This window comes from Pan troglodytes, chromosome 20 (assembly GCF_028858775.2).
Source record: "Pan troglodytes isolate AG18354 chromosome 20, NHGRI_mPanTro3-v2.0_pri, whole genome shotgun sequence".
NCBI lineage: Eukaryota > Metazoa > Chordata > Mammalia > Primates > Hominidae > Pan > Pan troglodytes.
The window spans coordinates 42,465,108-42,492,213 of NC_072418.2; the positions used below are offsets into that span (position 1 = coordinate 42,465,108).

The window sequence follows — 27,106 nt, forward strand, 5'->3', positions numbered from 1 at the left end:
AAGTGCGTCTTGGGAGAGGACTGGGGAGCTAGTCTGGCTCCAGACTCAGTTCAGGGACCACAGGAAGGAATAAATACGACCTCTTAGCCCAGGTTCCCTAGAAGAAAAGGGTATGCCCAGCAGCTGGAGAATGTCTCATAAGGTAAGGGAATGTGTGAGTTGGCCTGAAAAACGGGCAACAGGTTGAACTAGACATCTTAATTGTTTCCCTGGAGCCCTAATTCCTGCCCCAAACCTAATACAGACCCTCTACCAATCCCATTCTTCTGGCCCCGCCCCAAGCCTAGGCCCCACCCCCAGACTCTTAGGCCCTGCCCCAAAGCAAAAACTCCAGCCCTTTTAAAGCTAAGCAATGCCCATTCCGGCCCTTTCAAGGTTAGGAAGTCCCCCAAGTCTAGGGCACCGACTCAAAACTTAGGGAGCTTGGATCTGTGGGCGTTTATAGGATAGGTTGGTGGAACTAGAGGAGGCGGTCCCCAGTTTGTACTGCCTCTCCAGGGAATCTCCCCAAACCCGAAGACACGTCCCATTGTGCTGACTCCTCATTGGATGGTGCAGTCTGTTCTGGCCTCTCTGATTGGTCCTTCCACAATCCCTAGCTGTACTCTCTCTGCATTGGACTGCGCCTGTGAGCCACCCTTTCTGATTGGCCCCTGCTTTCCCATGCTTTGCTCCTGATCGGGCAAGTCCTTGTGCATGGCTCTTTCTAATTGGACCGTTTGTAATCACAAGCCTGGATGAAACAGAAGTTCCACTATGGAGGGTGGGAGTACCACCAAGGAGGACGAGGAGGAGGGGGAGGGGGAGGGGGAGGGGGAGAGGGAAGGGGAGGGGAGGGGAGGGGGAGGGGAGGGGGGAGGAGGAGGAGGTTCCCTAAGTCTCTTGCCTAAGAGAGGGTGTGGCCATTGACCCCCAAGATAGCCTGGGGTTAAAGAGTTCTAACTGTACAGACCACAGGTGCCTTTGGCTTCTATGCCTCAGGTTTTTATCGTCTTTAAGTTGGAGAGAATAATAGTACCTTTTTCACGAGGTATTGCAATAATTAAATAAGCTAATGCCTATAAACTGCTTATAGAAGTACCTGGTACATAGGAAGCCCTCAAGAGGAGGGTCAGCTATTAGTATTCATTTGATCATGTAAGTGCATGACCTTGGATGAGTCCCTCTGCCTCTCTGACCTCTGCAGGCCAGGAGTTCCTTGTCCATTTAATTGAATGACCCCTCTTGTCTCCAGTCCTCCTCCCTCTCCATCTCCTGCCTTCAGGGACTGGGCCTGTGATCAGAGGGAGGGACAGAGAGATAGGGACAGGAAAACAGCACTAGTGGAGGGCAGAGGAGCTCAACCTAACCCTCCAGAGAATTTAGGGCAGGGTGAATTTTCTCTATGGACCAGTGTAGAGTGATTCTATCCCGAATCCCTCATGCAAAGGACTTGCCCTGATTGGGGGTGAGCGGGCAAGAGATAGGGTAGAGTGGGGTGGTAAGAGGATGGTGTGTTAAGGCTGGGAGGGCTTGGAGCTGGGCTTTTGGGACCCTATCCCCGGAAACACCAAGGTTGGGGGAACGGGCAGCCCAGGCCCAAGGTCACTATGTCTTTGTTACCATGGCAACAGCCACCTCTCTACCGGGAACCTGAAAAGGGGTGGGGGGAGGGAGTTCCCACGTCCCTGAAACCGGGGACAGAGAGGGGAACAATTAGAAACATGGAAGAGAAGCAGAGAGACAGAAAGGGTGTGATTCATCTCTGTGAAGACCTGCCCATCTCGGAATTCTCAGAGCCCAGTACATTGTGGGTACTTAATCAATGTCCCTCAGAGACAGACGCAGAAAGCCTGAGAAAGTTCGATGTCCAGAGATGCCAGAAAAAAGAAAAGAAGAATCTTCAGATGGGGGCAAGTGTCCCTTCCCTGTCTCCTCAATCTCACACCCCTGGGAGTCCACCGAGGGCCCAGGATCGACTTCAGCTTCCCCAGCCCTGGGTGTTCAGGCCTACCTGACCGTACAAACCACTCACCCCCCAGCAGCTCCTGATATCCTGAAGCAATTACGTTCAAACCTCTTCCGCCTTTAAATTCTTCCTATCTAAGGGCTCAGCTGAGAAAAGTCGCATTCGGTGATGCCTCCTACCCCCCAGAGGTGGGGAGTGGGGGAGGAAACGGGCACTTTGCCTCCTTTATTCTCAGGGGTCCTTGTTCCCCTTGGGAGTGACCGCTCTGTAGATCCAGATATTTCCCCAATACCTCCAGGAGACCCAGGCCTCGCCCATCCGTCCCCTACCCCCCAAGGAAATCCTTCAGGCCCTTCCCTTTCTTTCTAAGAAAGAGGTATCCTCCTTCCCTCCCGTGACCCAGCTCGCATTCCTCTAGGTCAGCCCGCCCCCTGCTGGCCCAAGCCTCGTACTGCAGGAACCGTCAGCTAGAGCCCAGATGAGAGGCAGAAACTGAGTCCAAACTGAGGATCTCCGAGTTTTTGCATTTTAAAATTTATTTAAAGTCTTGGTTGTTCAGGTCCTAGGGGTTCCAAGTCCCCAGTCACCTTGAGGACTCAGACATCAGGAATTCAGTCCCCAGCCCAGAGATCAACGAAAGAAAGACAACTTTTCTTGGAGCCAGGCCTCGGTGAGGTCATCAGTGGTGCGGATTTCAAACACCTGGGCAGAGAGAGGTCTCGGCATTATGATCTACTCAAGCACTGAGACAGTGGCTGGGCACGGTGGCTCACCTGTAAGAGAGCACTTTGGGAGGCTGAGGTGGGTGGATCACTTAAGGTCAGGAGTTCGAGACCAGCCTGGCCAATATGGTGAAACCCTGACTCTACTAAAAATACAAAAATTAGCCAGGTGTGGTGGCGTGTGCCTGTCGTCCCACTATTTGGGAGGCTGAGGCAGGAGAATTGCTTGAACCCAGGAGGAGGAGGTTGCAGTGAGCCGAGGTTGTGCCACTGCACTCCAGCCTGGATGACAGAGCGAGACCCAGTTCTTTTTAAAACAAAAACCACTGAGACAGTGAGGACTCTAGTCCCTCTTCCCTCAGACCCAGGACCCACACCACCTCTCCCTAACACTCTGGAGCCCCATCCCAGTCTGAACCTTTGTGAGCTCTGCTGTCTGCACCAGCCTGTTTTTACTCCCTGCATACATCATCTGTTGTTCCGGCTTGCAGCCTGCGTGGAAAAGAGGAGAAAGGCACATCAGTGGGGACCCAGGCGTGTTCTCTAAAGCTCTAGTAATGTCCTGAAGGCCCTGCAGTTTTCCAAGGGTTCTAGGAGCTCTTCTAAGGAGGTCCCTGCACTGTACTCAGTTTCTAGGTTGGCTTGGGGGCTTCAAGTTATTCTGAGGGTCTCTGGAGATGATTTAGGGGCCAGACGGGGATTTCTAGGTGAAAGGAAAAGGTGGGTTGGCTTAGGCCCCAGGACTGAGAACGGGTGGGCTCTTGGTGAATCTGAGCCCCCACCTCCACTTCACTGCCCTCCCACATCATGCGTGCGACACACACACATCCTCACCCAGTCACACACAGGCTGTCACATGCTCACACTCTTACACAAGTGCCTGCACACATTCGCATTTACACACAAACACACACACACAGAATCGAAGACCCTCTCCTGAGGACAGTAGAGCTGTGTCTCACCCACAGGGCTGGAGAAGATGAAACACAAAGGGTAGGACACTCGGCCATCGTCATGCACGTACTTGTAGCTGTAAACCACGAACCTACCGTGAAAGGGAATTGAAAATCAGGACTCTGGCCTGCAGCCCAGGCTTAACAGCCATTACCTGAGTCCACAGCCTTGAAATGTTGGCTGAGTCTGAGAACCCAGGGTTGATGTCTGGGACTCAGGGTACTGACCTCAAACACAACAAATGATTAAAAAATAATCATAGGGCCGGGCGCAGGACTCACACCTATAATCCCAGCACTTTGGGAGGCCGAGGCGGGTGGATCACCTGAGATCAGGAGTTCGAGACCAGCCTGGCCAACATGGTGAAACCTCATCTCTACTAAAAATACAAAAATTAGCCGGGAGTAGTGGTGGGCGCCTGTAATCCCAGCTAGTCAGGAGGCTGAGGCAGGAGAATCGCTTGAACTCAGGAGGCAGAGGTTGCAGTGAGCCAAGATCACGCCATTGCACTCCAGCGTGGGTGACAAAAGTGGAACTCCATCTCAAATAATAATAATAATGATAGTGCTCATTTGACTCACAATTACTTTATAATATAGGTGCTATTAATTAATATCCCCATCGTATAGATGAGAAAACTGAGGCCCAAAGTCACTTGCCTAAGGTTCTACAGATAGGGGAGAGATTTGAACCTGGGAAAGTGAATGCCAGCGTGTAAGTTCTCACCCCCTATGCAATTCTGTCCAGTGCACTTGAACCCCAGTGCACTGTGACCAGTGATGGCTACAGAATCATCCAAGCCCGGTATAAAATGAAAATGTGGGGCATCTAGTTCAAGAAGCAGGAAAATTGTTTTCCTTTCTTTTGTAGTCTCTCTCTAGACTGATCATCGTCTTTTTTTTTACTATTATTAGAGACAGGGCCTCACTCTGTTGCCCAGGCTGGAGTGCAATGGTGCGATCCTAGCTCACTGCAGTCTTGAACTCCTGGGCTCAAGCAATCCTCCTGTCTCAGCCTCCAGAGTAGCTGGGAGTATAGGTGCACACCACCGTGCCCAGCTAATTTTTTTTTTTTTTTTTTTTTTGAGACAGGGTCTCACTTTGTCACCCAGGTTGGAGTACAGGGACGTGGTCTCAGCTCATTGCAGCCTTGACCTCCCAGGTTCAGGTGATCCTCCTGCCTCAGCCCCCCAAGTAGCTGAGATTACAGGGGCGTGCCACCACATCCAGCTAATGTTTTTTGTGTTTTTTGCAGAGACAGAGTTTCACCATGTTGCCCAGGCTGGTCTCGAACTCCTGAGCTCAAGTGATCTGTCCACCTCAGCCTCCCAAAGTGCTGGGATTACAGGTATGAGCCACTGCACCTGGCCTTTTTAAAAAAAATTTTAGTAGAAATGGGGGTCTTATTATGTTGCCCAGGCTGGTCTTGAACTCCTGGCCACAAGCAGTACTCCCACCTCAGACTCCCAAAGTGCTGAGATTACAGGTGTGAGCCACTGCGCTCAGCCTGTCTTTTTTAGTTTGCTATTTAAAGTCGTGCTCCCTCGGGCATGAGGATATGCGCAGGCAGAGTGCAGATGCTCACAGGAACACCCTGTAACTTGTCAGGCAAGGGGTGCCTTCTGGACCCTGACCCTCCCTACACCAGCAGGAAACCCAAGGACAGCAGTGGTCACTGGGTGGGTGCAGAGAGTGGGTGGCTGAGAACCTGTTCAGGGAGGCAGCCAGGTGGTGGACTGCCTGTGAACCTAGCTCCAAACCCCAGCACATTTGTGTGAAGTCCATTGTCCCATCTGACTTCATACAAAACAGAAATTCAAAGATAAAACTATAAAGAAGGTGACCGTTAACCCCCACATGTGAGGCCCCCTCCTGGGTGCGGGGCCCTGTGCAATTATCATATGCCCATGAAGCTGGTCCTTGTTGAGTCCTACAGCCTGGATTGAGGATCAAAATCCTAGAGACCCAAAATGAATTCAGTCAAGATGAAAAATCTTAGCAGACCAGTTTTCACAGAAATAGTCAAAGAGCTCTTCCACCAAAAAAAGCACCAGGCTCATGAGACTTCGCCCAGGATTCTACCTGATAGTTAAAAGTCGAGTCATTCCTTTAGCAGGGTGCAGTGGCAGTGCCTGTAGTCCCAGTTACTTGGGAGGCTGAGGCAGGAGGATGGCTTGAGCCCAGGAGTTAGAGGCTACAGTGAGCCAGGATCACAGCACTGCCCAATAGCCTGGGTGACACAGTGAGACCCTGTCTCTAAAAATTTTTTTAATAAAATAACAATAATAATAATTAATTTGTTTGCTACCTAAAGTGTTCCCAAACATTGAAAAAGAAGGAAAATTTCTTTTTTTGTTTTTTTGAGACAGGGTCTTGCTCTGTCACCCAGGCTGGAGTACAGGGGTGCTATCTTGGCTCACTTGCAGCCTCAGCTTCCTGAACTCAACTGACCCCCGACATCAGCCTCCCAAGTAGCTGGAACCACAGGCACATGCCACCATGCCTGGCTAATTTTTTTTTTTTTTAATAGAGACAAGGTCCTCCACCAGGCGCGGTGGCTCACGCCTGTAATCCCAGCACTTTGGGAGGCCGAAGCAGGGATCACCTGAGGTTAGGAGTTCGAAACCAGCCTGACCAACATGTCTCTACTAAAAATACAAAAATTATCCAGACATGGTGGTGGGCCCCTGTAATCCCAGCTACTCAGGAGGCTGAGGCCAGAGAATCGCTTGAACCCAGGAGGCGGAGGTTGCAGTGAGTCAAGATCGCGCCACTGCACTCCAACCTGGGCAACAGAGCGAGACTCTGTCTCTAACAAAAAAAAAAAAAAAAAAATAGAGACAAGGTCTTGCTATGTTGCCCAGGCTAGTCTCGAACTCCTGGCCTCAGGTGATCCTCTCACCTCAGGCTCCCAAAGGGCTGGGATTACAGGTGGGAGTCACAGTACCTGGCCAAAATTTCATTTTTAAAAAATGATGCCAGCATAATGTTGAAACAAAAACTCAACAAAGTTTGTACAAAAAAAAAAAAGACTCTAAACCGGTATCATAAATAACCGGTATCATAAATAAATAATCGGTGTAAAATTCTGCAATAAAATATTGCTATACAAACAAAAAGTTCTAGAATATGAACTCTTGGCCTCAAACACAGATTCTTTTTTTTTTTTTTTTTTGAGATAGAGTCTCGCTGTGTCACCCAGGCTGGAGTGCAGTGGTGCGATCTCAGCTCACTGCAGCCTCTGCCTGCCAGGTTCAAGCGATTCTCGTGCCTCAGCCTCCCAAGTAGCTGGGATTACAGTCACATGCCACCACGCCCAGTTAATTTTTGTATTTTTAGTAGAGACGGGATTTCACCATGTTGGTCAGGCTAGTCTTGAACTCCTGACCTCAAGTGATCCACCCTCCTCAACCTCCCAAAGTGCTGGGATTACAGGGATGAGCCACCTCACTCGGCCAAACACAGAGATTCAAAGTCCATGAATAGGGCTGGAACTCCAGCAGTCCCTTAGCCTATACCTCCAACATCACCCCTCCCCTCATGGCCTGATCCAACCCTTTCTTCCCCCAGGATACCTGGGCTGTCTCTCCGGCAACTCCATTTTGAGCTCCTCTGGGGAAATGTTCTGAGGCAAGAAAACAGAAGAAAAGACAAAGAATGAGGCAGGGCGCAGTGGCTCACACCTGTAATCCCAGCACTTTGGGAGGCCGAGGCAGGTGGATCACAAGGTCAGGAAATCATTGAGACCATCCTGGCTAACAGGGTGAAACCCGTCTCTACTAAAAATACAGAAAATTAGCCAGGCATGGTGGCACGCACCTGTAGTCCCAGCTACTCGAGAGGCTGAGGCAGGAGAATTGCTTGAATCAGGGATGCAGAGGTTGCAGTGAGCCGAGATCGCGCCACTGCACTCCAGCCTGGGAGACAGAGTGAGACTCCATTTCCAACAAAAAAATTAGCCAGGCGTGTTCGGGACGCTGAGGCAGGAGAATTGCTTGAACCCGGGAGGCGGAGGTTGCAGTGAATCAAGATTGTGCCATAGCACTCCAGCCTGAGCAAAAAAGATCGAAACTCCGTCTCAAAAAAAAAAAAAAAAAAAGAATGACCACCTTTAGGTGAGCACTTACCATGTGCCAAGGCATCATTCTATGAAACACACATGGATTAATTCATGCAACTATCCCGTAAGTCTGTGGGGTAGGTCCCATCATTATGCCCACTATACAGCTGAGAAAACTGAGGCCCAGAGGTGTTAAGGCATTTGCCCAAGATTGCACAGATAGAAAGCAGCAGAGTTGAGATTTGAATCTGGGTTCGAATCATAACTGCTTCACTATACTGCCTTTCAGAGGGCCTGAGAGAGCCCCAGCCCCCAGTCTCCATGGATTCCCTTATAAATCCTTATCGCAACACTAGAGAAATAAGCCTTATTATCATTCTTGTTATTGATAAAGACAGTGAGGCCACCAGGGGGTGAGGTCTACCCCCCTTTTTCTTTTTTTGTAGAGATGGAGTCTTTTTTTTTTTTTTTTTTTTTTTTGAGACAGAGTCTGCCGCCCAGGCTGGAGTGCAGTGGCACGATCTTGGCTCACTGCAAGCTCCGCCTCCTGGGTTCACGCCATTCTCCTGCCTCAGCCTCCCGAGTAGCTGGGACTACAGGCACCCGCCACCACACCCAGCTAATTTTTTGAATTTTTAGTAGAGACGGGGTTTCACCATGTTAGCCAGGATGGTCTCGATCTCCTGACCTTGTGATCCGCCCGCCTCAGCCTCCCAAAGTGCTGAGATTACAGGCGTGAGCCACCGCGCCCAGCCGAGATGGGGTCTTGCTTTGTTGCCCAGGTTGGTCTCAAAACTCCCAGCCTCAAGCAACCCTCCCACCTCAGCCTCCTGTGTAGCTGAGATCACAGGTGCACACCACTGTGCTTGGCTAATTTTTGTATTTTTAGTAGAGTTAGGGTGTTACCATGTTGCCCAGGCTGGTCTTAAACTCCTGGGCTCAAGTGATCCTCCTGCCTCAGCCTCCCAAAGCGCTGGGATTACAGGCATGAGCCACCATGCCTGGCTAGCTTTTTAACTTATATGGAAACTCTTTAATTTAAATGCCAATAAAGCATTATTATCATCATTATTAAGATCATCATCACCTTATTGAGCATATACTAAGTGCCAGGCCTTGTTCTAAACCCATTACAAGAATTAAATCACTGGATGTAAAAACAAGCCTATGAGATAAGTACTATTCTCCCCATTTCACAGATGAGGAAATAGAGACACAAACAGGCAAAGTCTCTTGCTGGGGGTCATGAGTGAGCTAGAACTTGATCTCCAGGGTTTTTTGTTTTTTTGTTTTTTGTTTTTGTTTTTGAGACAGAGTCTTGCTCTGTGGTTCAGACTGAAGTGTAGTGGCACAATCTCGGCTCGCTACGGCCTCCATCTCCCGGGTTCCAGCGATTCTCCTGCCTCGGCCTCCCAAGTAGCTGTGATTACAGGTGCCCACCACCATGCCTAGCTAACTTTTTATATTTTTAGTACAGACGGGGTTTCACCATGTTTGCCAGGCTGGTCTTGAACTCCCCACCTCAGGTGATCCACCTGCCTCAGCCTCCCAAAGTGCTGGGATTACAGGCATGAGCCACCGTGCTCGGCCAATCTCCAGGTCTTTCTACCCCCATGCCAGGCTCTTCGTATCAGTTCCCACCACTTGGTTCTCCCAGTCTCACCCTGTACCTCCCAGTCCCAATCACCCCAGCCCATCACCTGAAATTCTTCCTCCAGCACCACCATCTGCCGGTCTTTGTCCACCTTCACTGGGGAGGGGTGGCACACAGGGATTAGACACTCCCCCTGATCCATGGGGGACACAAGCCCAGCCCTCCCTATCTGCCCTCACCACCGCCCTCCCATCCTTCCGTGGGGGAAGATGTCACTCACTTATGATGGCTGCATTGTCTGTCTCTTTTCGGAAGCGGAATTTCCTCAGCTTTTCTGTTAGCTCTGGGTCTACCTCGCACACCACCAGGGAGTCAGACTGCCGGAGGGACCCAGGAAGAGCTGAAATGGCCTGGCCTCAGCCCTCACCCCTTCCCCAAACCTGTTTCTCCATCCACTAATGAAGAGGAGCATCGCGCCGGCCCATCTGATGCCTTTGTGAACATTGAGAAAAGGCACCCTTCCCACAGAGTAGATACCCCTCACCAGGGCGCTCAGCTTGGGGGGCGGAGCAGAGGCTGGGTTCCCGCCTTCTCCACGGGGACTCTTGGGGGACACTCAAGGAGGTGCAGAGATCCACTTCCTGAGCCTAAACCCAGAGCCACTGTCTCTCTGTTCTTCCAGCCAGGCTGTTCACCACAGTTGGGTCCCCTTCCCGGCCCGTGACCTCCATCCCATAGCCTGACCTTCGCCCAGGTGTCCTCCAAGCCCCAGCCCCAACCCCAGCCCCAGCTCTTCCCATAGGACCCCTGGCCCCTGACCATGATTGTTCTGTCCACAGGCCTTTTCTTTTCTCAGTTCCGCTGTCTTCTAGGCGTGGGGACCGGGGCTGTGGGGGGGCGGGCTGTGCAGTAGGAGGAAGGTTTCATCCAACACCACATCCTGTTTATGCCCTTTCTGGGACAACTGTCACAGAGGGCTCCTCCCCCTCCTTCCTTCCCCTCATCTGCCAGGACCTGTCAGGAAATCGCTCAGACCAGGGTTCGAAAGCTTCCTTGCTGTGTGACCCTAGCTAAGTAACTTTACCCCTCTGATTTGAGATTGTGGTGAGGATATAAATAGCTTCACATCGGCCGGGCATGGTGGCTCACACCTGTAATGCCAGCACTTTGGGAGGCCGAGGCAGGCGGATTACCTGAGGTCAGGAGTTGTAGACCAGCCTGACCAACATGGCAAAACCCCATCTCTACTAAAAACACAAAATATTAGCCTGGCATGGTGGTGCACACCTGTAATCCCAGCTGCTCGGGAGTCTGAGGCACAAGAATTGCTTGAATCCGAGCAGCAGAGGTTGCAGTGAGCCAAGATCACATCATTGCACTCTATCCCAGGCAATAAAAATAAATAAAAATAAATAAATAAATAGCTTCACATAGCTGCCAGCACGGCAGACACAATAGGTACTAAAAACAAACTATTTTGCTCCTCCCCTCCTCCAGGTGGCCTTCCTAGATTTACCCCCATCTGGGATATTTGAATTGCAGGGCTGGAAAAGGGGAGTTTAGTCTTTTGCTGGTCAGACTGACGCCCATTATGTCAATGGCAAAATGGGGACCAGAGGGGCAACCCCACAGTGCCTGGGTAATGGTGACTTTTTTCCTGCACTTTTTCAACCTCACTAGCCTTGCAATGACCTATGAGGCCCTACAACAAGGGAGTTCAATCCTGTCAGACCGGTACCCACTTTTTTTTTTTTTGAGACAGGGTCTCACTCTGTCGCCCAGGCTGGAGTGCAGTGGTGCGATCTCAGCTCACTGCAACCTCTGCCTCCCAGGTTCAAGCCATTCTTCGGCCTCAGCCTCCCAAGTAGCTGGGACTACAGGCACGTGCCACTACGCCCGGCTAATTTTTGTATTTTTAGTAGAGATGGGGTTTCACCATGTTGGCCATGTTGGTCTCGAACTCCTGACCTCAAATGATTCACCTGCCTCAGCCTCCGAAAGTGCTGGGATTCCAGGTGTGAGCCACTGTGAGCCACCGTGCCTGGCTATTTTTTTTATTGAGTATTTTTGCACTGCCCCCTTTTCCCATCCCGAAATAAAATTCCTAGATAATATAACCTACTTACACACATAAATTCAAAAAAAAATCAATATAATGTCCTGACTGTCATATAAAGAAGAAATAAAAGGAATGTAGTTCACACAAAAACCATATGTATTTCAGTGAGAAGATAAAAGCAAACAAAAGACAATTTTCACAGGGTCCTAGGCCAACTGTGACTGGCCCACTTCCCTCCATGGTGGGCAAACCCCGGACCCTACACTGGACTCTACCCCTTCACCTACATCTCTGCAGCTGTCCTCTCTCTCCCTCTTGTCTCACCAATGTCCCCATGCCTCCTGGATCTTTCTCCTTAGTCTCCATGCAGTGTTACTTCTTCCATCTTAATTTTTTTTCTTTTCTTTTTTTCTTTTATTTTGAGACAGGGTCTCATTCTGTCACCCAGGCTGAAGTGCAGCGGTGTAATCATGGCTCACTGCAGTCTCCAACTCCTGGGCTCAAGCCACCTTCCCACCTTGGCCTCCTAGGTAGCTGGGACTATAGGCACGCAACACCATGCCTGGCCAATTTTACTTTTGATTTTTATAGAGACAGGATCTCGCTATGTGGCCCAGGCTGGCCTCAAACTCCTGGCCTCAAGCGATCCTCCTGCCTCAGCCTCCTGGTGTGCAGGGATTACAGGCGTGAGTCACTGTGTCTGGCCTCTTCCATCTTAAAAACATAAAACTGTATCTCCTGTCCAGCTGCTGCTCACTCATTTCCTTCCCTTTTCTGCAAGATTTCTCAAAAGAGGCTGGGCGTGGTGGCTCATGCCTGTAATCCCAGCACTTTGGGAGGCCAAGGTGGGTGGATCACGAGGTCAGGAGATCGAGACCATCCTGGCTAACAAGGTGAAACCCCATGTCTACTAAAAATACAAAAAATTAGCCGGGCGTGGCAGCAGGTGCCTGTAGTCCCAGTTACTCAGGAGGATGAGGCAGGAGAATGGCATGAACCCAGGAGGCGGAGCTTGCAGTGAGCCGAGATTGCGCCACTGCACTCTAGCCTGGATGACAGAGTGAGACTCCGTCTCAAAAAAAAAAAAAGATTTCTCAAAAGAATAATCTACATTGCTGCCTCCAATTTCTCCTCCCAGTTTTCTCTTCTGCCTTCTCCAATCAGCCTTTCACCCGTATTCCTCTCAGCTGACATGCCCTTGTCAAGGTCACCCATGCACTCCACGGTGCTGGATCTAATGGTCAATTCTCAGTCCTCCTCAGCCACATCTGACACAGCCCATCACTCCCTGTTCCCTGAAACATCGTCTTCATGACACCACACTTGCCTGGTTTTCTTTTTTTCTTTTCCTTTTTTTTTTTTTTGAGACAGGGGTCTCGCTCTGTCACCCAGGCTGGAGTACAGTGGCACCATCTCAGCTCACTGCAACCTCCGCCTCCTGGGTTCAAGCGATTCTCTCACTTCAGCCTCCCAAGTAGCTGGGATTACAGGCGTGAGCCACCACACCCGGCTAATTTTTTTTTTTTTTCCTTGAGATGGAGTGTCTCTCTGTCACCCAGGCTGGAGTGCAGTGGCACAATCTTGGCTCACTGCAACCTCCACCTCCCAGGTTCAAGCAGTTCTCCTGCCTCAGCCTCATGAGTAGCTGGGATTACAGGTGTGCGCCACCACAACCAGCTAATTTTTGTATTTCTAGTAGAGACGGGGTCTCACCATGTTGGTCAGGCTAGTCTCGAACTCCTGACCTCGTGATCGGCCCGCCTCAGCTTCCCAAAGTGCTGGGATTACAGGCGTGAGCCACCGCGCCTAGCCATATTTTTGTATTTTTAGTAGAGACAGGGTTTTACCATGTTGGCCAGGCTGGTCTCGAACCCTCCCATGGGCCAGACACAGTGGCTCACGCCTGTAATCCCAGCACTTTGGGAGGCCAAGGCAGGAGAATTGCTTGAGACCAGGAGTTCAAGACCAGCCTGGGCAACATAGCAAGACCTTGTCTCTACAAAAAAATTTTAAAAGTAGCCGGGCATGGTGGCACGTGTCTGTAATCCCAGGTACCAGCTACTTGGGAGGCTGAGGTTGGGAGGATCACTTGAGCCCAGGAGTTTGAGGCTGCAGTGAGCTAGGATCACACCACTGCACTCCAGCCCAGGTGACAGAGTAAGATCCTATCTCTAAAAACCAAACAGCAGGCCAGGCGCAGTGGCTCACGCCTGTAATCCCAACACTTTGGGAGGCCGAGGCAGGCAGATCACTTGAGTCCAGGAGTTCAAGACCAGCCTGGGCAACATGGTGAAACCCCATCTCTACTAAAAATACAAAACTTAGCCAGGTTTGATGGCATACGGCTGTAGTTCCAGCTACTCCAGAGGCTGAGGCAGGAGAATCACTTGAACCCAGGAGGCAGGGGTTGCAGTGAGCCGAGGTTGCAGTGAGCCGCGATCGCACCACTACAATCCAGTCTGGGCAACAGAGTGAGACCCTGCCACATACACACACACACACACACACACACACACACCCCAACAATGACTAAAATACTAAGTTATCTGTCACCACCCCTACCCCATTGCCTCTTGGACCTTGTCCTTCACTGCCCTCTTTTGCTCACTCCACTCCAGCAATGCTGGCCCCTTTGTGGTTCTGTGAATGATCCTACTACATGGCCTTTGCACTTGCTGTTTTCTCTTTCTGGAACCCACTTTCTCCTTCATTCCTTCAGATTTCTGTTTCAGTCTCACCTAATGAAAGAGGCCTTTCCCCATGTAAATTAATTCTGGCTGCATCACTCCATTCCCTTAGCTGCTTTCTTGTTATTTATTTGTTTATTTATTTAGAGACATAGTCTCGCTCTGTCACCTGGGCTAGAGTGCAATGGCAAATCTCGGCTTATTGCAACCTCCGCCTCCTGGGTTCAAGTGATTCTCCTGCCTCACCCTCCTGAGTAGCTGGAACTACAGGCACGCATCACTATGCCCAGTTAATTTTTGGCATTTTTAGTAGAGACAGGGTTTTGCCACTTTGGCCAGGCTGGTCTCAAACTCCTGGCCTCAAGTGATCCACCAGCCTCAACCTCCCAAAGTGCTGGGATTACAGGCATGAGTCACCATGCCCAGCCACTGCTTTCTTTTTCTCCTTGGTACTTATCACGAAGTTGGTACTTATCACGAAGTTACACTGTATTTCCTTATTGTTTGTGTCCCCAAGAACTAGAATGTAAGTTTTTTTGGTTTTTTTTTTTGTTTTTTTTTTTGAGACGGAGTTTCACTGTTGTTGCCCAGGCTGGAGTGCAATGGCACGATCTTGGCTCACTGCAACCTCCGCCACCCGGGTTCAAGCGATTCTCTTGCCTCAGCCTCCCAAGTAGCTGGGACTACAGGCATGCTCCACCACGCCCCGCTAATTTTGTATTTTTAGTAGAGATGGGATTTCACCATGTTGGTCAGGCTGGTCTCGAACACCTGCCTCGGCCTCCCAAAATGCTGGGATTACAGGTGTGAGCCACCGCGCTCATCCTATTGTTGTGTTTCTAGCACCTTAAGCAGAGCCTGGCACATATTAGATAGTCAAGAAATATTATTGAATGAATTAATGAACCAGCAGTTATTGAGCACAATCATTCTATGCAGTGTGAAGGCTGTTGCTTACATGCAGGAGGTAGTGGATGGGGTTTGTGACATGGCCCCACCCTGGTGAAACGGCCTTTCCTCAAAGCGTCTATAATGCCACACTCTCCTGGTTTTCCTCTCTCTGGCTGCCCTTTGCAATATTCATCGACAGCGTCAATTCCTTTGCTCAAATCCTGCCTCTCTGTTTCAGGGTTCTGTTCAGTCCCTGTCTCCAATGATCCTTCATACCCTCCCCGGGCTAGACCCCTAACTCCCACAGCCTCAATTACCATCTTTGACGATCCTTAAATCTTGGTCTCCAGCCTCAATTTCTCTCTTAAGCTACAGACCCAGGGTTTGTGCACCTCCTGGACCTCGCTGCTAGGCATCCACATTGCGCTTAGTATCTTCCCAACCTGCTTCTGGCGCCCTGTCTCCCGGCTAGAGGGGCCTGGTCCTAAGCTTTTCTCCCCCTTCCACTCCATAGCCAGCCAGTTTCAGGGCCCGTTCGCTCTGCCTCCAGGGCGTCCCTCCCACCTGCACCTCCTTCCCTCCCCACAGTCCCTCCCTCGTGCAAACCCCCCTCTTTCTTCCCCACCCCCTCCCCCAGCTGCCTCCCTGGACTCCCGATCCCGTTTCATTCCCTCCAATCCGCCCTCCATGTATAAGCCAGAGAGACATCTCTCCAAAACCCCCGACTCACCATGATCCTCCCCGGCTTGAAGCCCTTCACGGCTCCCTAGTGCCCTCGGGACAAGTCCAAACTCCCTCAAGTGGCCAAACAACTGGCCTCTGCTCGTTCCTCACCCCTCCCTGTCTTCAACTCGACCCTCCATCCCGACTGCCTCTCTAAGTGCCTGTAACAAGCCAGATCTCTGTCACCGAGAGCCTTCTGAACACAGGTCCCTCTGATTAGTTCACCCGGACCCAATACAGTTTGTGGAACGCACAGATCACAACCAAAGTCACAGCAACAACTCCCGTTTATTGACGGCCTCCTTGATCCTTAGCGCTTTCTGTGCATTCTCTTCCCACCCTAAAGGCTAGATCTCGCCTCGCCATTCCCATCGGAGAGAGCAAGCGGCAAGGCTGAGAACAGCGCGATGAGAAAGCCGAGCGCCCAGAAGCCCGAGTGCAGACGGCCACCGAGGACAGCCTTGGGTGAGGCGGGCCACCCAAGGGGCGGGGAAGAGGAGGCCTGGAACGCCTGAATCAGGAACTGTGACTTCGCTCGGGGCAGCTGGGGTGGACGCGCGCGAGCCTGCCCCCTGCGGGCCTGGAGGCCCAACCTCAGACTCCGCCGGGCCCGTTGCCCTGGGCAACGCCCCGCGCGCCCCGCCCCTTCCCCGCCCCCCAGCCCCAAACCCCAGGCCTGGCCGACTGCCCGTCACCCCCACGTCCGACCAATCCCGCCGAGGAGGGGGCGGGCCTCTTGGGCCCGGTTCCACCACCGTCGCTCCCCCCTCGCCGCGACCCCGCCTTACTCGGCTCACACCTCCCGCCCTTCGGGCTGCCCTCGCCGCCCGTTGGCTGGCGCGCCGTTCGTCACCCGGGCGTGAGCTAATGCCGGCGCGCGGCGGCCCCCGTCGGGGCGGGGCCAGGGGCGGTGACGCACGGCGCGGTGACGCAGCGCGACGGCGGCGGCGGCGGCGGCGGCGGCGGCGGCGGCGGCGGCGGTGGTCGGTGCGGGAGGAGGGAGGGGAGCTTGCGGGCCCGAGAGGGGGCGACGGCGGCGGCGGTGGCCTGAGGAGGCCCGAGCGGCGGCGGTGGCGGCGAAGGCCGAGGCGGTGAGTCTCGGGCCGGGCTGGCGCGGGGCGGCGGCGGGTCGGGGCGCGCGGGTCTCCCCTCAGGGCGACCCAGGCCGCGCGGGCGGCCCCGCCCCCTCAGGGACCCCGAACCGCGGGCGGCGGCGGCGGGCGGGTGCGGAACGCGGGCCTGGGGGTGCCGGGCCCCACGGGAGAAGCCCCGCGCCCGTCCCCAGTCTCCCTCTTGGGCCCTGGCCGAAGCTTCCCTCCGAAATCTTCCTCATGCCCTCGGGATTGCCGAGGGGCCGGGCCGGGGGCCTCTCCTCAGGATCCCCCGCACATCCCCCTCGGAGAGCCCCGGAAAGCCTGCCGATCCCCCGTGTGCGCCCTGAAAGGTCCCCGCAAAACCCACCCCTCCCGTGGAGTCGCCTCCTCGAGCCCTTCATGGGTCCCAGCAGCTTTCCTCGCAGACCCCCGCCCTTTGGCCCCGAAGCCCCCGACCTCCTCCTGTCTCCAGAAATAGTCCTCGGAGGCCACTCCTCGTCCATTCCACAGCGTGGCTCTCATAGCTGCTCCAGGAGCCTCCCTCACGAGCCCTGCACACCTCCCCAAGGCTCCCTCCGGACCCCTGTCCATTCCAGAACTCTCCCCCGGAGCCCTGCCTCTCACAGCCCAACAGGCTCACCCGACTTCCCCCTCCCGGATCCTAAGAATTTTCCCTCCCACTTACCCCATTCCAGAAACCTCCTTGGAGATTTTCCGCTCATACCCCCTGCATTTCTGATTCCCCCTCCCAGAAGTCCTTCAGAATGCCCCCGACGGACCCTGATCATCTTCCCTGAAGATCTCCTTCCCATATCCCCAAAATAAATCTTCCTCACAGACTTTGTGAAATGCCCCCAGATCCCAAAAACTCACCTAGAAGACCCCATCCCCCTCCCCACCGTATTGCAACCATCTCTCATACACACTTCCCCTTCACGTATCCCTCTGGACCTTTCCACAGATCCCAAAAGTCTCCCCCAGAGGCCTCCTGTCTCCCCCTGGTCTCACCACCCTAAAATGCCCTAGAGATCACCCTCATGTAGCCCAGTGATCTTCACCGGGATCCCCTTCCCCACCCCCACTCATTCTAAAAATCTCCAGCAATTGCCTGAAATCTCCAGAGGACTCTCAACATCATATTGCAAAAGCTTCTTCCAAAATCCCTTTTACATACTCCACATCTTTTCCAGTCCCCCACATCACACGCTCCAAAAATTGTTTTAAGGATCCTGAAAACTTTCCTCGTGGTTTTTCTCTCAGATCCCGTAGAACTCCCCTTCACTAACACCTCAGAATCCCCCCTTGCAGACCGGTTTTAGAGGAATTTTCTGAAGATCCTCCTCACAACCCCTATAAGACCGTAAGATTCTCTTGGTGACCCCTCTGATATGCAGGTTTTCAGGACCCCCCCCCCCACACACACACACACACAGCTTAGAGACCCCAGCAACCCCCTGGAGCCCTCCTGACGTATGTTCTTGAAATCCCTCCAAGACCTTCCTGACACCACCAGAACCCCTTGAATCAATACTTCTGCCTTACTAAGGGACTTTTCTAGAGATATCCCTCCCTGAACTTGCTCACACAGGTCCCCTAAATCCTCTAGAATCCCCTGAAGAAGACCCTCACACACACCTAATTTTCCCCCAAAATAACCCGAGCTCTTGCTCTGAGAAAGTCCTATAATTCTTTCTGAAAAACCCTCTCCTCTGACACTCTCTCAGAAGACCCCGCCTTCCCCATATACTCTTTTGGAGACTTTACTCAGCTTTCTCCTCAACCGAGATCTCTGAAGAGTTTTTCCTAAAAACATCCCTCTGTCATCCCACTCCAGGACCAGTCTCAGAAGACCACACCTTCCTCAGACACTTTTTAGAGAATTTTCTCCCAAATTGCCCTCCATCAGCCACCCACTCCCAGCGCTTCCTGAGACTTCCTCAGAACTTTCCCTCAGATTCCACTTCTGACATCCCCAAGAAACGTTATTTAGGACCCTATCAGATTTACCCACTAACTTTAGAATTGCTATTTACACCCTCTCATTTCCCCATTCTCTTTCCTCTGAAGTCAACTCAGAGACCTTTCTCAGGGGGCCCCCTTTTCCCATTATCCCTTCAGAGGCCGCCAACATTCTCCAGACTCGTTGCCCAAGAGCCTCTATGTTTCCTTGTAAAGATTCTTGAGAGACACCTTTCCCCGCCCCCTTGAAATCCCAGTGCTCCGAGATCTTTCTTTCAGACCATTTTTCTTAGGTGCCATCCTCATAGACCCCTCTTCCCTTCGGAGATCAAGAGACCCTTAACACCCTCCTTAGAGACTTAGGATTCTCCCCATTTCCCTTTCAGAAGCCTTCTTCCTTCTCCCCTTTGAGGACCTCCTCACCAAATAATCCCTTCCCCTATAGCAGTGGTTCTCAGTGTGGTTCCTGGCCCAGCAGCAGCCACATTTGTTAGAAATACACATTCTTGAATCCCACTCAGATCTACTGAAACTGAAAACCTGGGAGCAGGACCCAGCAATCAAGAGTTTTTAACAAACCCTCCTGGTCATTTTGATGCACACGCAAGTTTGAGAACCTGTGCCCTTTAGGAGGATTTCCTTTTCCTCACTAAAAGCCCCCTGAAAGATGCCTCAGGGTATGCCTCTGTGCCCTACTGCCCACTGCTGCTTTCCTGTTTTTCTTTATGAAGTACCCATCCTCCAGAAAGATTTCTTACCTACCTTGAAAGGATCTTGGCTTCTCCACAAGGTTACTCCATCCCCTGAGCAGTTATTTCCGATTCTACTTTTGAATGGTTTCTTTTCAGATCTTCCTCAGTGCTTTCTCTTTCTGGCTACCCCTCCAGCCCACTACCAGCCTTTGGTGCTTCTTTAAATTGCTGCTTCTTTGAACACACATATCCATCTCTTCTTGTCCATCTGTTTCTTCACATAGGCACCCTCCCCTTGAGGCACCCTCAGAAGGTCTTTTCATTCTGTGTCTTACTGCCAAGACCTCTCCACCTCCATTGTACCTCTTAGAACACCACTCACCTTCAACCTTGTAGATTTTAATGTACATGTCCACTCACCCTCACTGGACTAGGAACTCTGAAAGTACGGGATGTGTCTTGTTCTTCTCTGAATCCCACAAGGTGGGATCTACTCTTTGTAAGTTATTGGAGATCACTGGAGAATAAGCAGCTCTTCCTTCTGCATTTGGCCAGAAATCTCCAAGTTCCTCAGATCTCACTCCTCATTCAGGTTTAGTACACCTTCCCTGCCCCCTCCTCTCCTCTCACCTCCCTTTTTTTTCTCCACACAGCACCCTTTGCCTTTACTCCTGCCCTACTTGCTCCTGTCTTAGGGACTTTCTTTGTGCTGTTTCCTGATTCTGAGCTACCCCAAGTCCTTTGCCTGGTGACCTGCCTCACCCGTCCTGGTTGGCTTCTCTTAGCAGCCCCTCTCAGCTGCTAAGTCTGGAGCCTCCACAGAGCTCTCAGCATTTTTTCAAGGGATTCTGTTTCTAGGGCCCAGAAGGGGAAACAGAGACCCCAGGGTAAATATTGGGGCCTGCCTTCAGGGAGCTCACAATACCAGTAGGGGGCTTGGGCATGTACAGAGCAGAAAATGAGGTACAAATTATATGCTGTAGAAATTCAGCAGTGAGAGGGAGCCTTTTATTTGGAAAGACTTCACAGAAAAGGTGGTATTTGGGCTGGATAGTGTTCTATGGGACTTGGGACAATGATGGTGCCCCCAGGCAGAGGAAACAGCTTAAGCAATGGGTCAAAGACAAAGCCTCCTCATCTCTCACCCATGGTATCTCTTCTCTTCACCCGAAAGATAGAGATGAAAGAAGACAGATTTCCTCCATTTGCATTGTATTTGCCAGCTGCACTTTAGTGACCTACAGAGTAATAATAATAATGACCACTGGTTTTTGAATGCTTTCTAACTGCCAGGCACTGTTTAAGTGCTTTACATGTATTCATAGGAGGTAGGAGTTTACCTACCCTATGAGGTAAGTAAACTACCATTATCCTCATTTTGCATATGATGAGATTAAGAACAGGTAGGACTAATAGAGGGTCTGTGGGCACTGTCCATTCCAAGATGGTAGTGCCTTGGGTCAAAAAGTTGGATTTTTAGTTAAGATAGGTTTGGCTGCAATGGGGCAGTAGTTGTTAGGTATGCAGACCCTGGGTCTGGACAGGATTTGTATCCCACATTACCACTCACCAGTTTTGTGCCCTAGGACAAGTTACTTCCCTGGTCTTTTAGTTTCCACAGCTAAAAATATGAAGGAAATAATGATACTCTACTTCATAGAATTGTTACGAGGATTAAATAAGTTAATACATGTAAAGTACTTAGAACAATGTCTTGCCCATAATTGCAATGTTAGAAAAACAATAAAAGAAAAAAAAAACTCATATCAGCCAGAACTCTAAAAACATAAAGTGATAGAACCTTAGCTCAAAGTGGTTTAATGAAAAAAGTGGGGGATTAATTGGCTTTTGTTACTGGAAAGTCCAGAGCTAGGTTGGCTTCAGACCTAGCTGCATCCAGGTGTTCAAATAATTTTCTCGGTCATCTCCTCCCATTTCTCCACTGAGTTAGCTTCATCCTCAACAAGCTTCTGCTTTGGATGACAAATATGGTCCTCAGCAGCCCCAGGTTTTAACCCTACCTCCTTGGAAAGCCTTAGTGGAAAGAGAACTCTTTCTTGAGAGTCCCAGTTTGAAAATAGTTTCTTCCTTGAATAGATGTGAGATTATGCCAGAAGATCCTTAGAAACATATTTTGGGTTCTGTACCCTGCAACTCAGTCTCTGGCTTGCTGAGCCAAATAGGCCTGTGATTCCATCCGATGAACTTTCTGAGCAATGATGGCAATCTCCCTCCCCACTGTCCCCCAGCCCCAGTCATTCTCTGCTCTGTGATTGTTTGGGTCTAGAGAGAGCTTATGGCTGGTCTGACTCAACCACACTTTGCTTTGGGATATCACGGGTGATATGAGGTGATCAGCCTGGCTTGATGGTGGCCTCAGGGGAGCAGAATCCAGGAGTAATGGCAATACCCTCACCACAGTTTAAGGTTTCCAAGACACAGAACTTTGGAAGAGAGTTAAGTAGGATTGCTGTGAGTGGAGTTTTGTTTTGTTTGTTTTAGTGTAAACTTGTTGAATAGAAGCGGGTTCAGGGCAAGTTACAGAACAGCAGTGTATGGAGTATGCAAGTCTCAAATATCTCCAGCCTGCACTCATTCATTAATGCATGGAGGCACTATTCTAGGTACTGGAGACAGAGCAGTGAATAAAACATTCAAGGTCCTGAAATTCATGGAATTTATATTCTGATGGGGGGAGGAAACAAAAAAATCAGAGTGTGATTCATGCTGTGAAGGAAATAAAACAGTGTGAAAGAGAGGGTGGGAGTGGCCACTGTAGTAGACAGGGGGATCAGAAGAGGCCTCTTTTGGGAGGTGACAGTTGAGCCTGATAACCAGAAAGATGAGAAGGCACCAGTTGTGGGAAGATCTGGGAGTGGAACATTCTAATCTAAGCATTGTTACATGCAGAAAAAGCACCTCTGCAAGGTGGGGAAATTTATCACAGATATTTATTGAGGGCCTGCTGTGTACCAGGTGCTATGCTAGGAATTGGAGATGTAGCAATGAATAATATAGCTACAGTCTTCCCTTCTCTCATGGATCTTACAGTCTAGGTGTTTTTGGAAGAGCTGCAGCCTTTGAAGAAACATCTCTTGATGATGATATCATAGACTCCTTCCTACTGGGCAGATGAGGCAGAATGGGGCACAGGTGAGCCCAGATCTGATTGATGAGAAGGAACCAACCTTGTGACGGTCCGGGGAAGAGCATTTCAGGCAGAGAGGTCAGCAGGTGCAAAAGCCCTGCCATATGTTCAGGGAATCGCAAGGACCAGTGTGGCTAAAGCCTAAGTGAGGGAGAGGGGTGAGGGTTGGAAAGGCTGACAGAAGCCAGATTACTTGCAGCCTAAGGGCCACAGTAAGGAGTTTCTATTTTCATTTAAGGGGATTGGGAAACTATTAGAAGGGAGTTTTTAAAAGCAAGACAGCGACATGATCTGACTAATTTTTTTAGAAAGCTCACTTTGGTTTCTGGGAGGAAAACAGAGGGTCAGGACAGAATCAGGAAGGAAAGTTAGGAGACAATCCATTTGTCCAGATGAGAAATGGTGACATGAATGTGGTGGTGGTGGTGGTAGTGAAGATGTAGAGAAGCAGATATATTTTGAGTGTACAGAAAACAGGACTTGATGATGGGATTAGAGAAAGAGAGGAATCTAGAATAATGATAATAGCCAAGTCATTTATGCCTCACAACTCTATGAGAGTAGGCACTATTATTATTTTCTGTCTTCCTTCTCAGTAGGTACTATTAGTACACCCACATTACAGATGACAAAACAGGCACAGCAAGGTGAAATCACTTGCCCAAAATTACACAGGTAGTAAGTGGCAGGCTTATATTTCCAACCCGGCAGTCTGGTTCTAGAGCCACTTAGGTTTGGGGAAAGATAAGGAAGGCATGTGTAGCTGACATTAAGAAAAAAGAAATATCAAGACCTAATGACTGGGTCTTTGGGAAATGGAAGAAGTCAAAGATGACTCAAAAAAATGTCTCAGTTGTCCACAGAGAGGTGATGATTGAATCTACAGGAGTTAATTACATGCCTAAGTGAGAGAAAACAAGTGTAAAGAAGGGAAAGGAAGCAGAGAATAAACTTTTTGGGGGGAAGGGGTGTCAAGACATTTAGGAGTGGGAGGAAGAATGCTAGCTTCCTCTCTATTCCAGAGTTTACCGGAGCTCCCCATACTGTGCTTATCTTCCAGGAGGCCCTGCCTGGCTTCTCCTCTCCTCTCCCTCCCTTCCCCAGCACCATTCATACAAAAAGCTCATTCTTTGCTAATGCAGTGGTATACATATTTTGTGTACGTATTTCAGGAGTTTCTGGAAATAATGGTTGATTCTTATAAGAGAAGTTGTGCTCCCTTGGCTTCTGACAGTCTCTTCTCAGGTTATGAAAGTGAGTTAACCCTAGGTAACTAGCCTGTTACCTTGTTCATGAAGTGTTAAGTTCTCAAAGGCCTAGGTTGTGCTGTAAAAAGAACTAGGAATGGGTAAGAAGGCAGATAGGATCCCCTTATTCATCCAGAGATGTTGGTATTAAAGGGCCCTTAGGCCCAACTTTCACCTTGTTGCCCAGGCTGGTCTCAAACTCCTGGGCTCAAGCGATCTGCCCACCTCAGTCTCCCGAAGTGCTGGGATTACAGATGTGAGCCACCATGCCCAGCTTTGTTGCATTGTTAAGAGCAAGCAAGAGCTCTGAAGCCAGACTGCCTGGCCTTGAAAATCTCAGCTTGGTGTGCAGTCTTGGGCAAAGTGACTTAACTTCTCTGTGCCTCAGTTGCTCCATCTGTAAAATGATAATATATTCGTATATGTATGTAATATATTTTTGAAATAGAGTTTTGGGAATCAAATGTGCTTATCTGTGGAAAGCTGTTGGCAAAGGGCCTGACAATGTATGATGTATGAAGACATGCTAAGCATCATGCTTGCTATTGAAATGAAGTATAGAGGAGGAAAAAAGCATCATGTGCGGTATTTTTAAATACATTGTTTCATTTAATTCTTCTAACAAGCTTCATTGAGGAAGAAACAGAGTTACTTGTCATAGTCAATACAGCAAGTAAGTATAACAGGAGAGCCAGGATTTAAGCCAGGTCTGACTAACTCCACCATCCTGCTTCTGAATGAAGAGAGCTGGACTCCAGAGGCACTGTTTATGGGCATATGGGCCTTTTCTCACTGTTTGGGGCCAGAGAAGAAGCCCAGAGGGCAGTTTGTCCTGGAACGTCTCAGCATTTTTTTGTTTTTGTTTTTGTTTTTGTTTTGAGACAAAGTCTCCAGTCCCCCAGGCTGGAGTGCAGTGGCGCAATCTCAGCTCACTGCAACCTCCACCTCCCAGGTTGAAGCGATTCTGCTGCCTCAGCCTCCTGAGTAGCTGGGATTACAGGCGCCTGCCACCACGCCCAGCTGATTTTTTGTATTTTTAGTAGAGACAGGGTTTCACCATGTTGGCCAGGCTGGTCTCGAACTCCTGACCTCAGGTGATCCGCCCGTCTCGGCCCCCCAAAGTGCTGGGATTACAGGCGTGAGCCACCGTGCCCAGCCTTTCTCCAGGTGGGAGTGCAGTGGCGTGATCTCAGCTCACTGAAGCCTCGACCTCCAGAACTCAAGTGATCCTCCCAAAGTAGCTGGGACTGCAGGTGCACACCACCACGCCCAGCTAATTTTTGGATTTTTTGTAGAAACGGTTTTGCCATGTTGCCCAGGCTGCTGATCTGGAACCTTTGGCTTTTGTTTTGTTTTGTTTTTGTTTTTTGAGACAGGGTCTCACTCTGTTGCCCAGGCTGGAGTGCAGTGGCACGATCTTGGCTCACTGCAAGCTCTGTCTCCCGGGCTCAAGTGATTCTCCCGCCTCAGTCTCCCAAGTAGCTGGGGTTACAGGTGCACGCCACCACGCCTGGCTAATTTTTTTGTAATTTTTGTAGAGACGGGGTTTCACTGTGTTGCCCAGACTGGTCTCGAGCTCCTGAGCTCAAGCGATCCACCCGCCCATGCCTCCCAAAGTGCTGGGATTACAGGCGTGAGCCACTGCACCCAGCCCTCTTAGCCATTTTGTTAACCTCATTTCCCACCTCTGGAGGTGGTAGGGGCTTCCCAAGAAGATCACTTGGACCTCTTCAAGTATGGTGGCAATATTGCTGGGCTGTTGGAGAGACTTTTGTTATAGAGGCTCCCCTCTTGTGTTTTTCCTCAAAGGCAAGGAGTCATTTTTGGTCACATGAGGTCAAAGAGACCAGACCAGTAGTGCATTCTGTTTTGCATGGGAATTGTCAAGGCTCTTTCAGTTTTAACTGAAACCCAACTCAAACTGGCCTAAGTCAAAAACGAATTTATTCATCTATGTAACTGAAAAGAGTGGGCCACAAGGGGGAGGCTTCAGGCTAGCTGCATCTAAGTTTTAAATCATGTGAACAGATCTCCCTTTCCCCCTCCCCCATCTCTTGACTTTGCTGTCATCTGTGTTAGTTTCATTCTGAAGCAGGCTTCCACCGTGAAATAGAAGAGGTGGCAACTGGTGACATCATGAGACGATGTGTAATCTGAGCAACCCTAACCAAGAACTTATTTTCCTTAGTAGTTCCAGCAAAAATCCAGAGAGGACTATCCTTGGCCAGGCTTTACCCCATGTCCACTTCTGGAGCCAAGAAAGACAGTTCCTTCTCCAAGGGGAACCCAGGGTGTTGATACTAGAAGATGGAAATGGATACAGTAAGATGCTGCCACAGTGAGATGCCTCACCCAGGTCTCCCTCTGTCACTCCAGCCAAGCACATGGGATAGAAAGTAGCAGGCGGCCTCTGGCCCTTTAATGGAAGAGGGCCATCCAGTCCTCTCCAGTTAACATCTAGACCGAACACAAAGCATCCTTCTCTCATCCAGAAGACATAGGAACCCTACCTTCAGGGATGATTTTTTTTTAACAGTGAAATCTTAAAAGTAACTGTTTCACTAAAGCCTCCAGTATTTACTGAAGACTGTCAGAATCATCCTCCATCACTAGATCTTCTCCACCAGTCATGTTCCCTGAGCAGTGGGGTGGCTTGAAGGTATAAACCAGAGAGGCCCAAGGGAGGGATAGTTAGCAGACTTCTGGTCTTTTTCTAGTTTGTGCTCATCTGTTCCAAGGACCACAGGTATGTCTTCTTCTGTGTAGTTGTTCACTATTGTTTCAATGTGATTCGTTTCCCACATTTGAAAATAGGGGGATTTTACTTTAAAATTCAGATATCTGGCTCCTCTTTAGGGGGAGAAAAAAAAAAAACCTAAGACGTAACAATACTGGACCCACATTCCTTCATGGTAGCAGTTGATAAGAGGTGGATAGTGACTTCTCCCTTTTGACCGGGTGTGGACTTTCCAACTCACCATAGTCCCAGTTGGCCTGCTTTGTTCAAAGCCTGGCCTTGTAAGCATCATGTTTGAGACCCTATTATGTCCCAAAGCTTTGCTTCTATCGTTTGGCCTGGGGGGGAAAGCTGGATTAATGTTTAGTCAGCAGCTTATTGGGTGGGTGGAGGGGGGGAACAGTGCTGTTGCTTAGGAAAAGTAACAACCCAGTAAAAGAATTTATGGGAAAGAGTGTGCACAACTTTGGTCTGTTTGTGGATTTGGTCGTTTTTTTGCTGTAAATGCTGTTGGCATATCAAACCTCCCGTCACAAATGTTCCCTCTGAAATAGTAACATGTCCTTCTATCTTATGAGTTGCCACCCAGTGA

The 27,106-nt window shown here is 50.2% G+C and overlaps 2 protein-coding genes across 19 annotated transcripts in view; one reads left to right on the forward strand and one right to left on the reverse strand.

Moving 5' to 3' along the window:
* Positions 1–2,460: 2,460 nt before the first annotated feature.
* On the reverse strand, positions 2,461–16,513 carry GMFG (glia maturation factor gamma). Of its 4 annotated transcripts, none has more exons than XM_063801666.1 (7): positions 16,426–16,513; positions 9,558–9,654; positions 9,384–9,433; positions 7,199–7,248; positions 3,633–3,715; positions 3,089–3,162; positions 2,461–2,650 (listed from the first exon to the last, which is right to left on the reverse strand). In XM_063801666.1, coding segments are annotated over exons 2-7 (330 nt in total). In that variant the 5' UTR covers positions 9,559–9,654; positions 16,426–16,513; the 3' UTR covers positions 2,461–2,578. The 4 variants fall into 4 exon arrangements, with proteins under 4 accessions (XP_063657736.1, XP_016791408.1, XP_512648.2 ...); XM_016935919.4 differs by lacking the exon at positions 16,426–16,513 and adding an exon at positions 15,645–15,798; XM_512648.7 differs by lacking the exon at positions 16,426–16,513 and adding an exon at positions 10,097–10,246.
* Positions 16,514–16,554: 41 nt separating this feature from the next.
* Positions 16,555–27,106, forward strand: part of SAMD4B (sterile alpha motif domain containing 4B) — a 43,264-nt gene continuing 32,712 nt past the window's right edge. For 7 of the 15 annotated variants that reach the window (XM_063801660.1, XM_016935909.4, XM_016935913.4 and 4 more), the window contains exon 1: positions 16,555–16,728. The gene's annotated coding sequence lies outside the window, so the exon portion shown is untranslated. Of the gene's footprint in view, positions 16,729–22,433; positions 22,536–25,965; positions 26,524–27,106 lie in introns of those variants that run through there. The other 8 variants (XM_063801661.1, XM_054673436.2, XM_063801664.1 and 5 more) reach the window with 5 other exon arrangements.

What these genes read in the sequence shown, in the direction of transcription:
- GMFG (XM_016935919.4), bottom strand. An exon ending in AGACAATGCAGCCATCATAA is followed by an intron (nt 9,434 to 9,557) that starts GTGAGTGACATC and finishes ACCCCTCCCCAG; the next exon opens with TGAAGGTGGACAAAGACCGG. An exon ending in CATCTTCTCCAGCCCTGTGG is followed by an intron (nt 3,163 to 3,632) that starts GTGAGACACAGC and finishes TTTTCCACGCAG; the next exon opens with GCTGCAAGCCGGAACAACAG.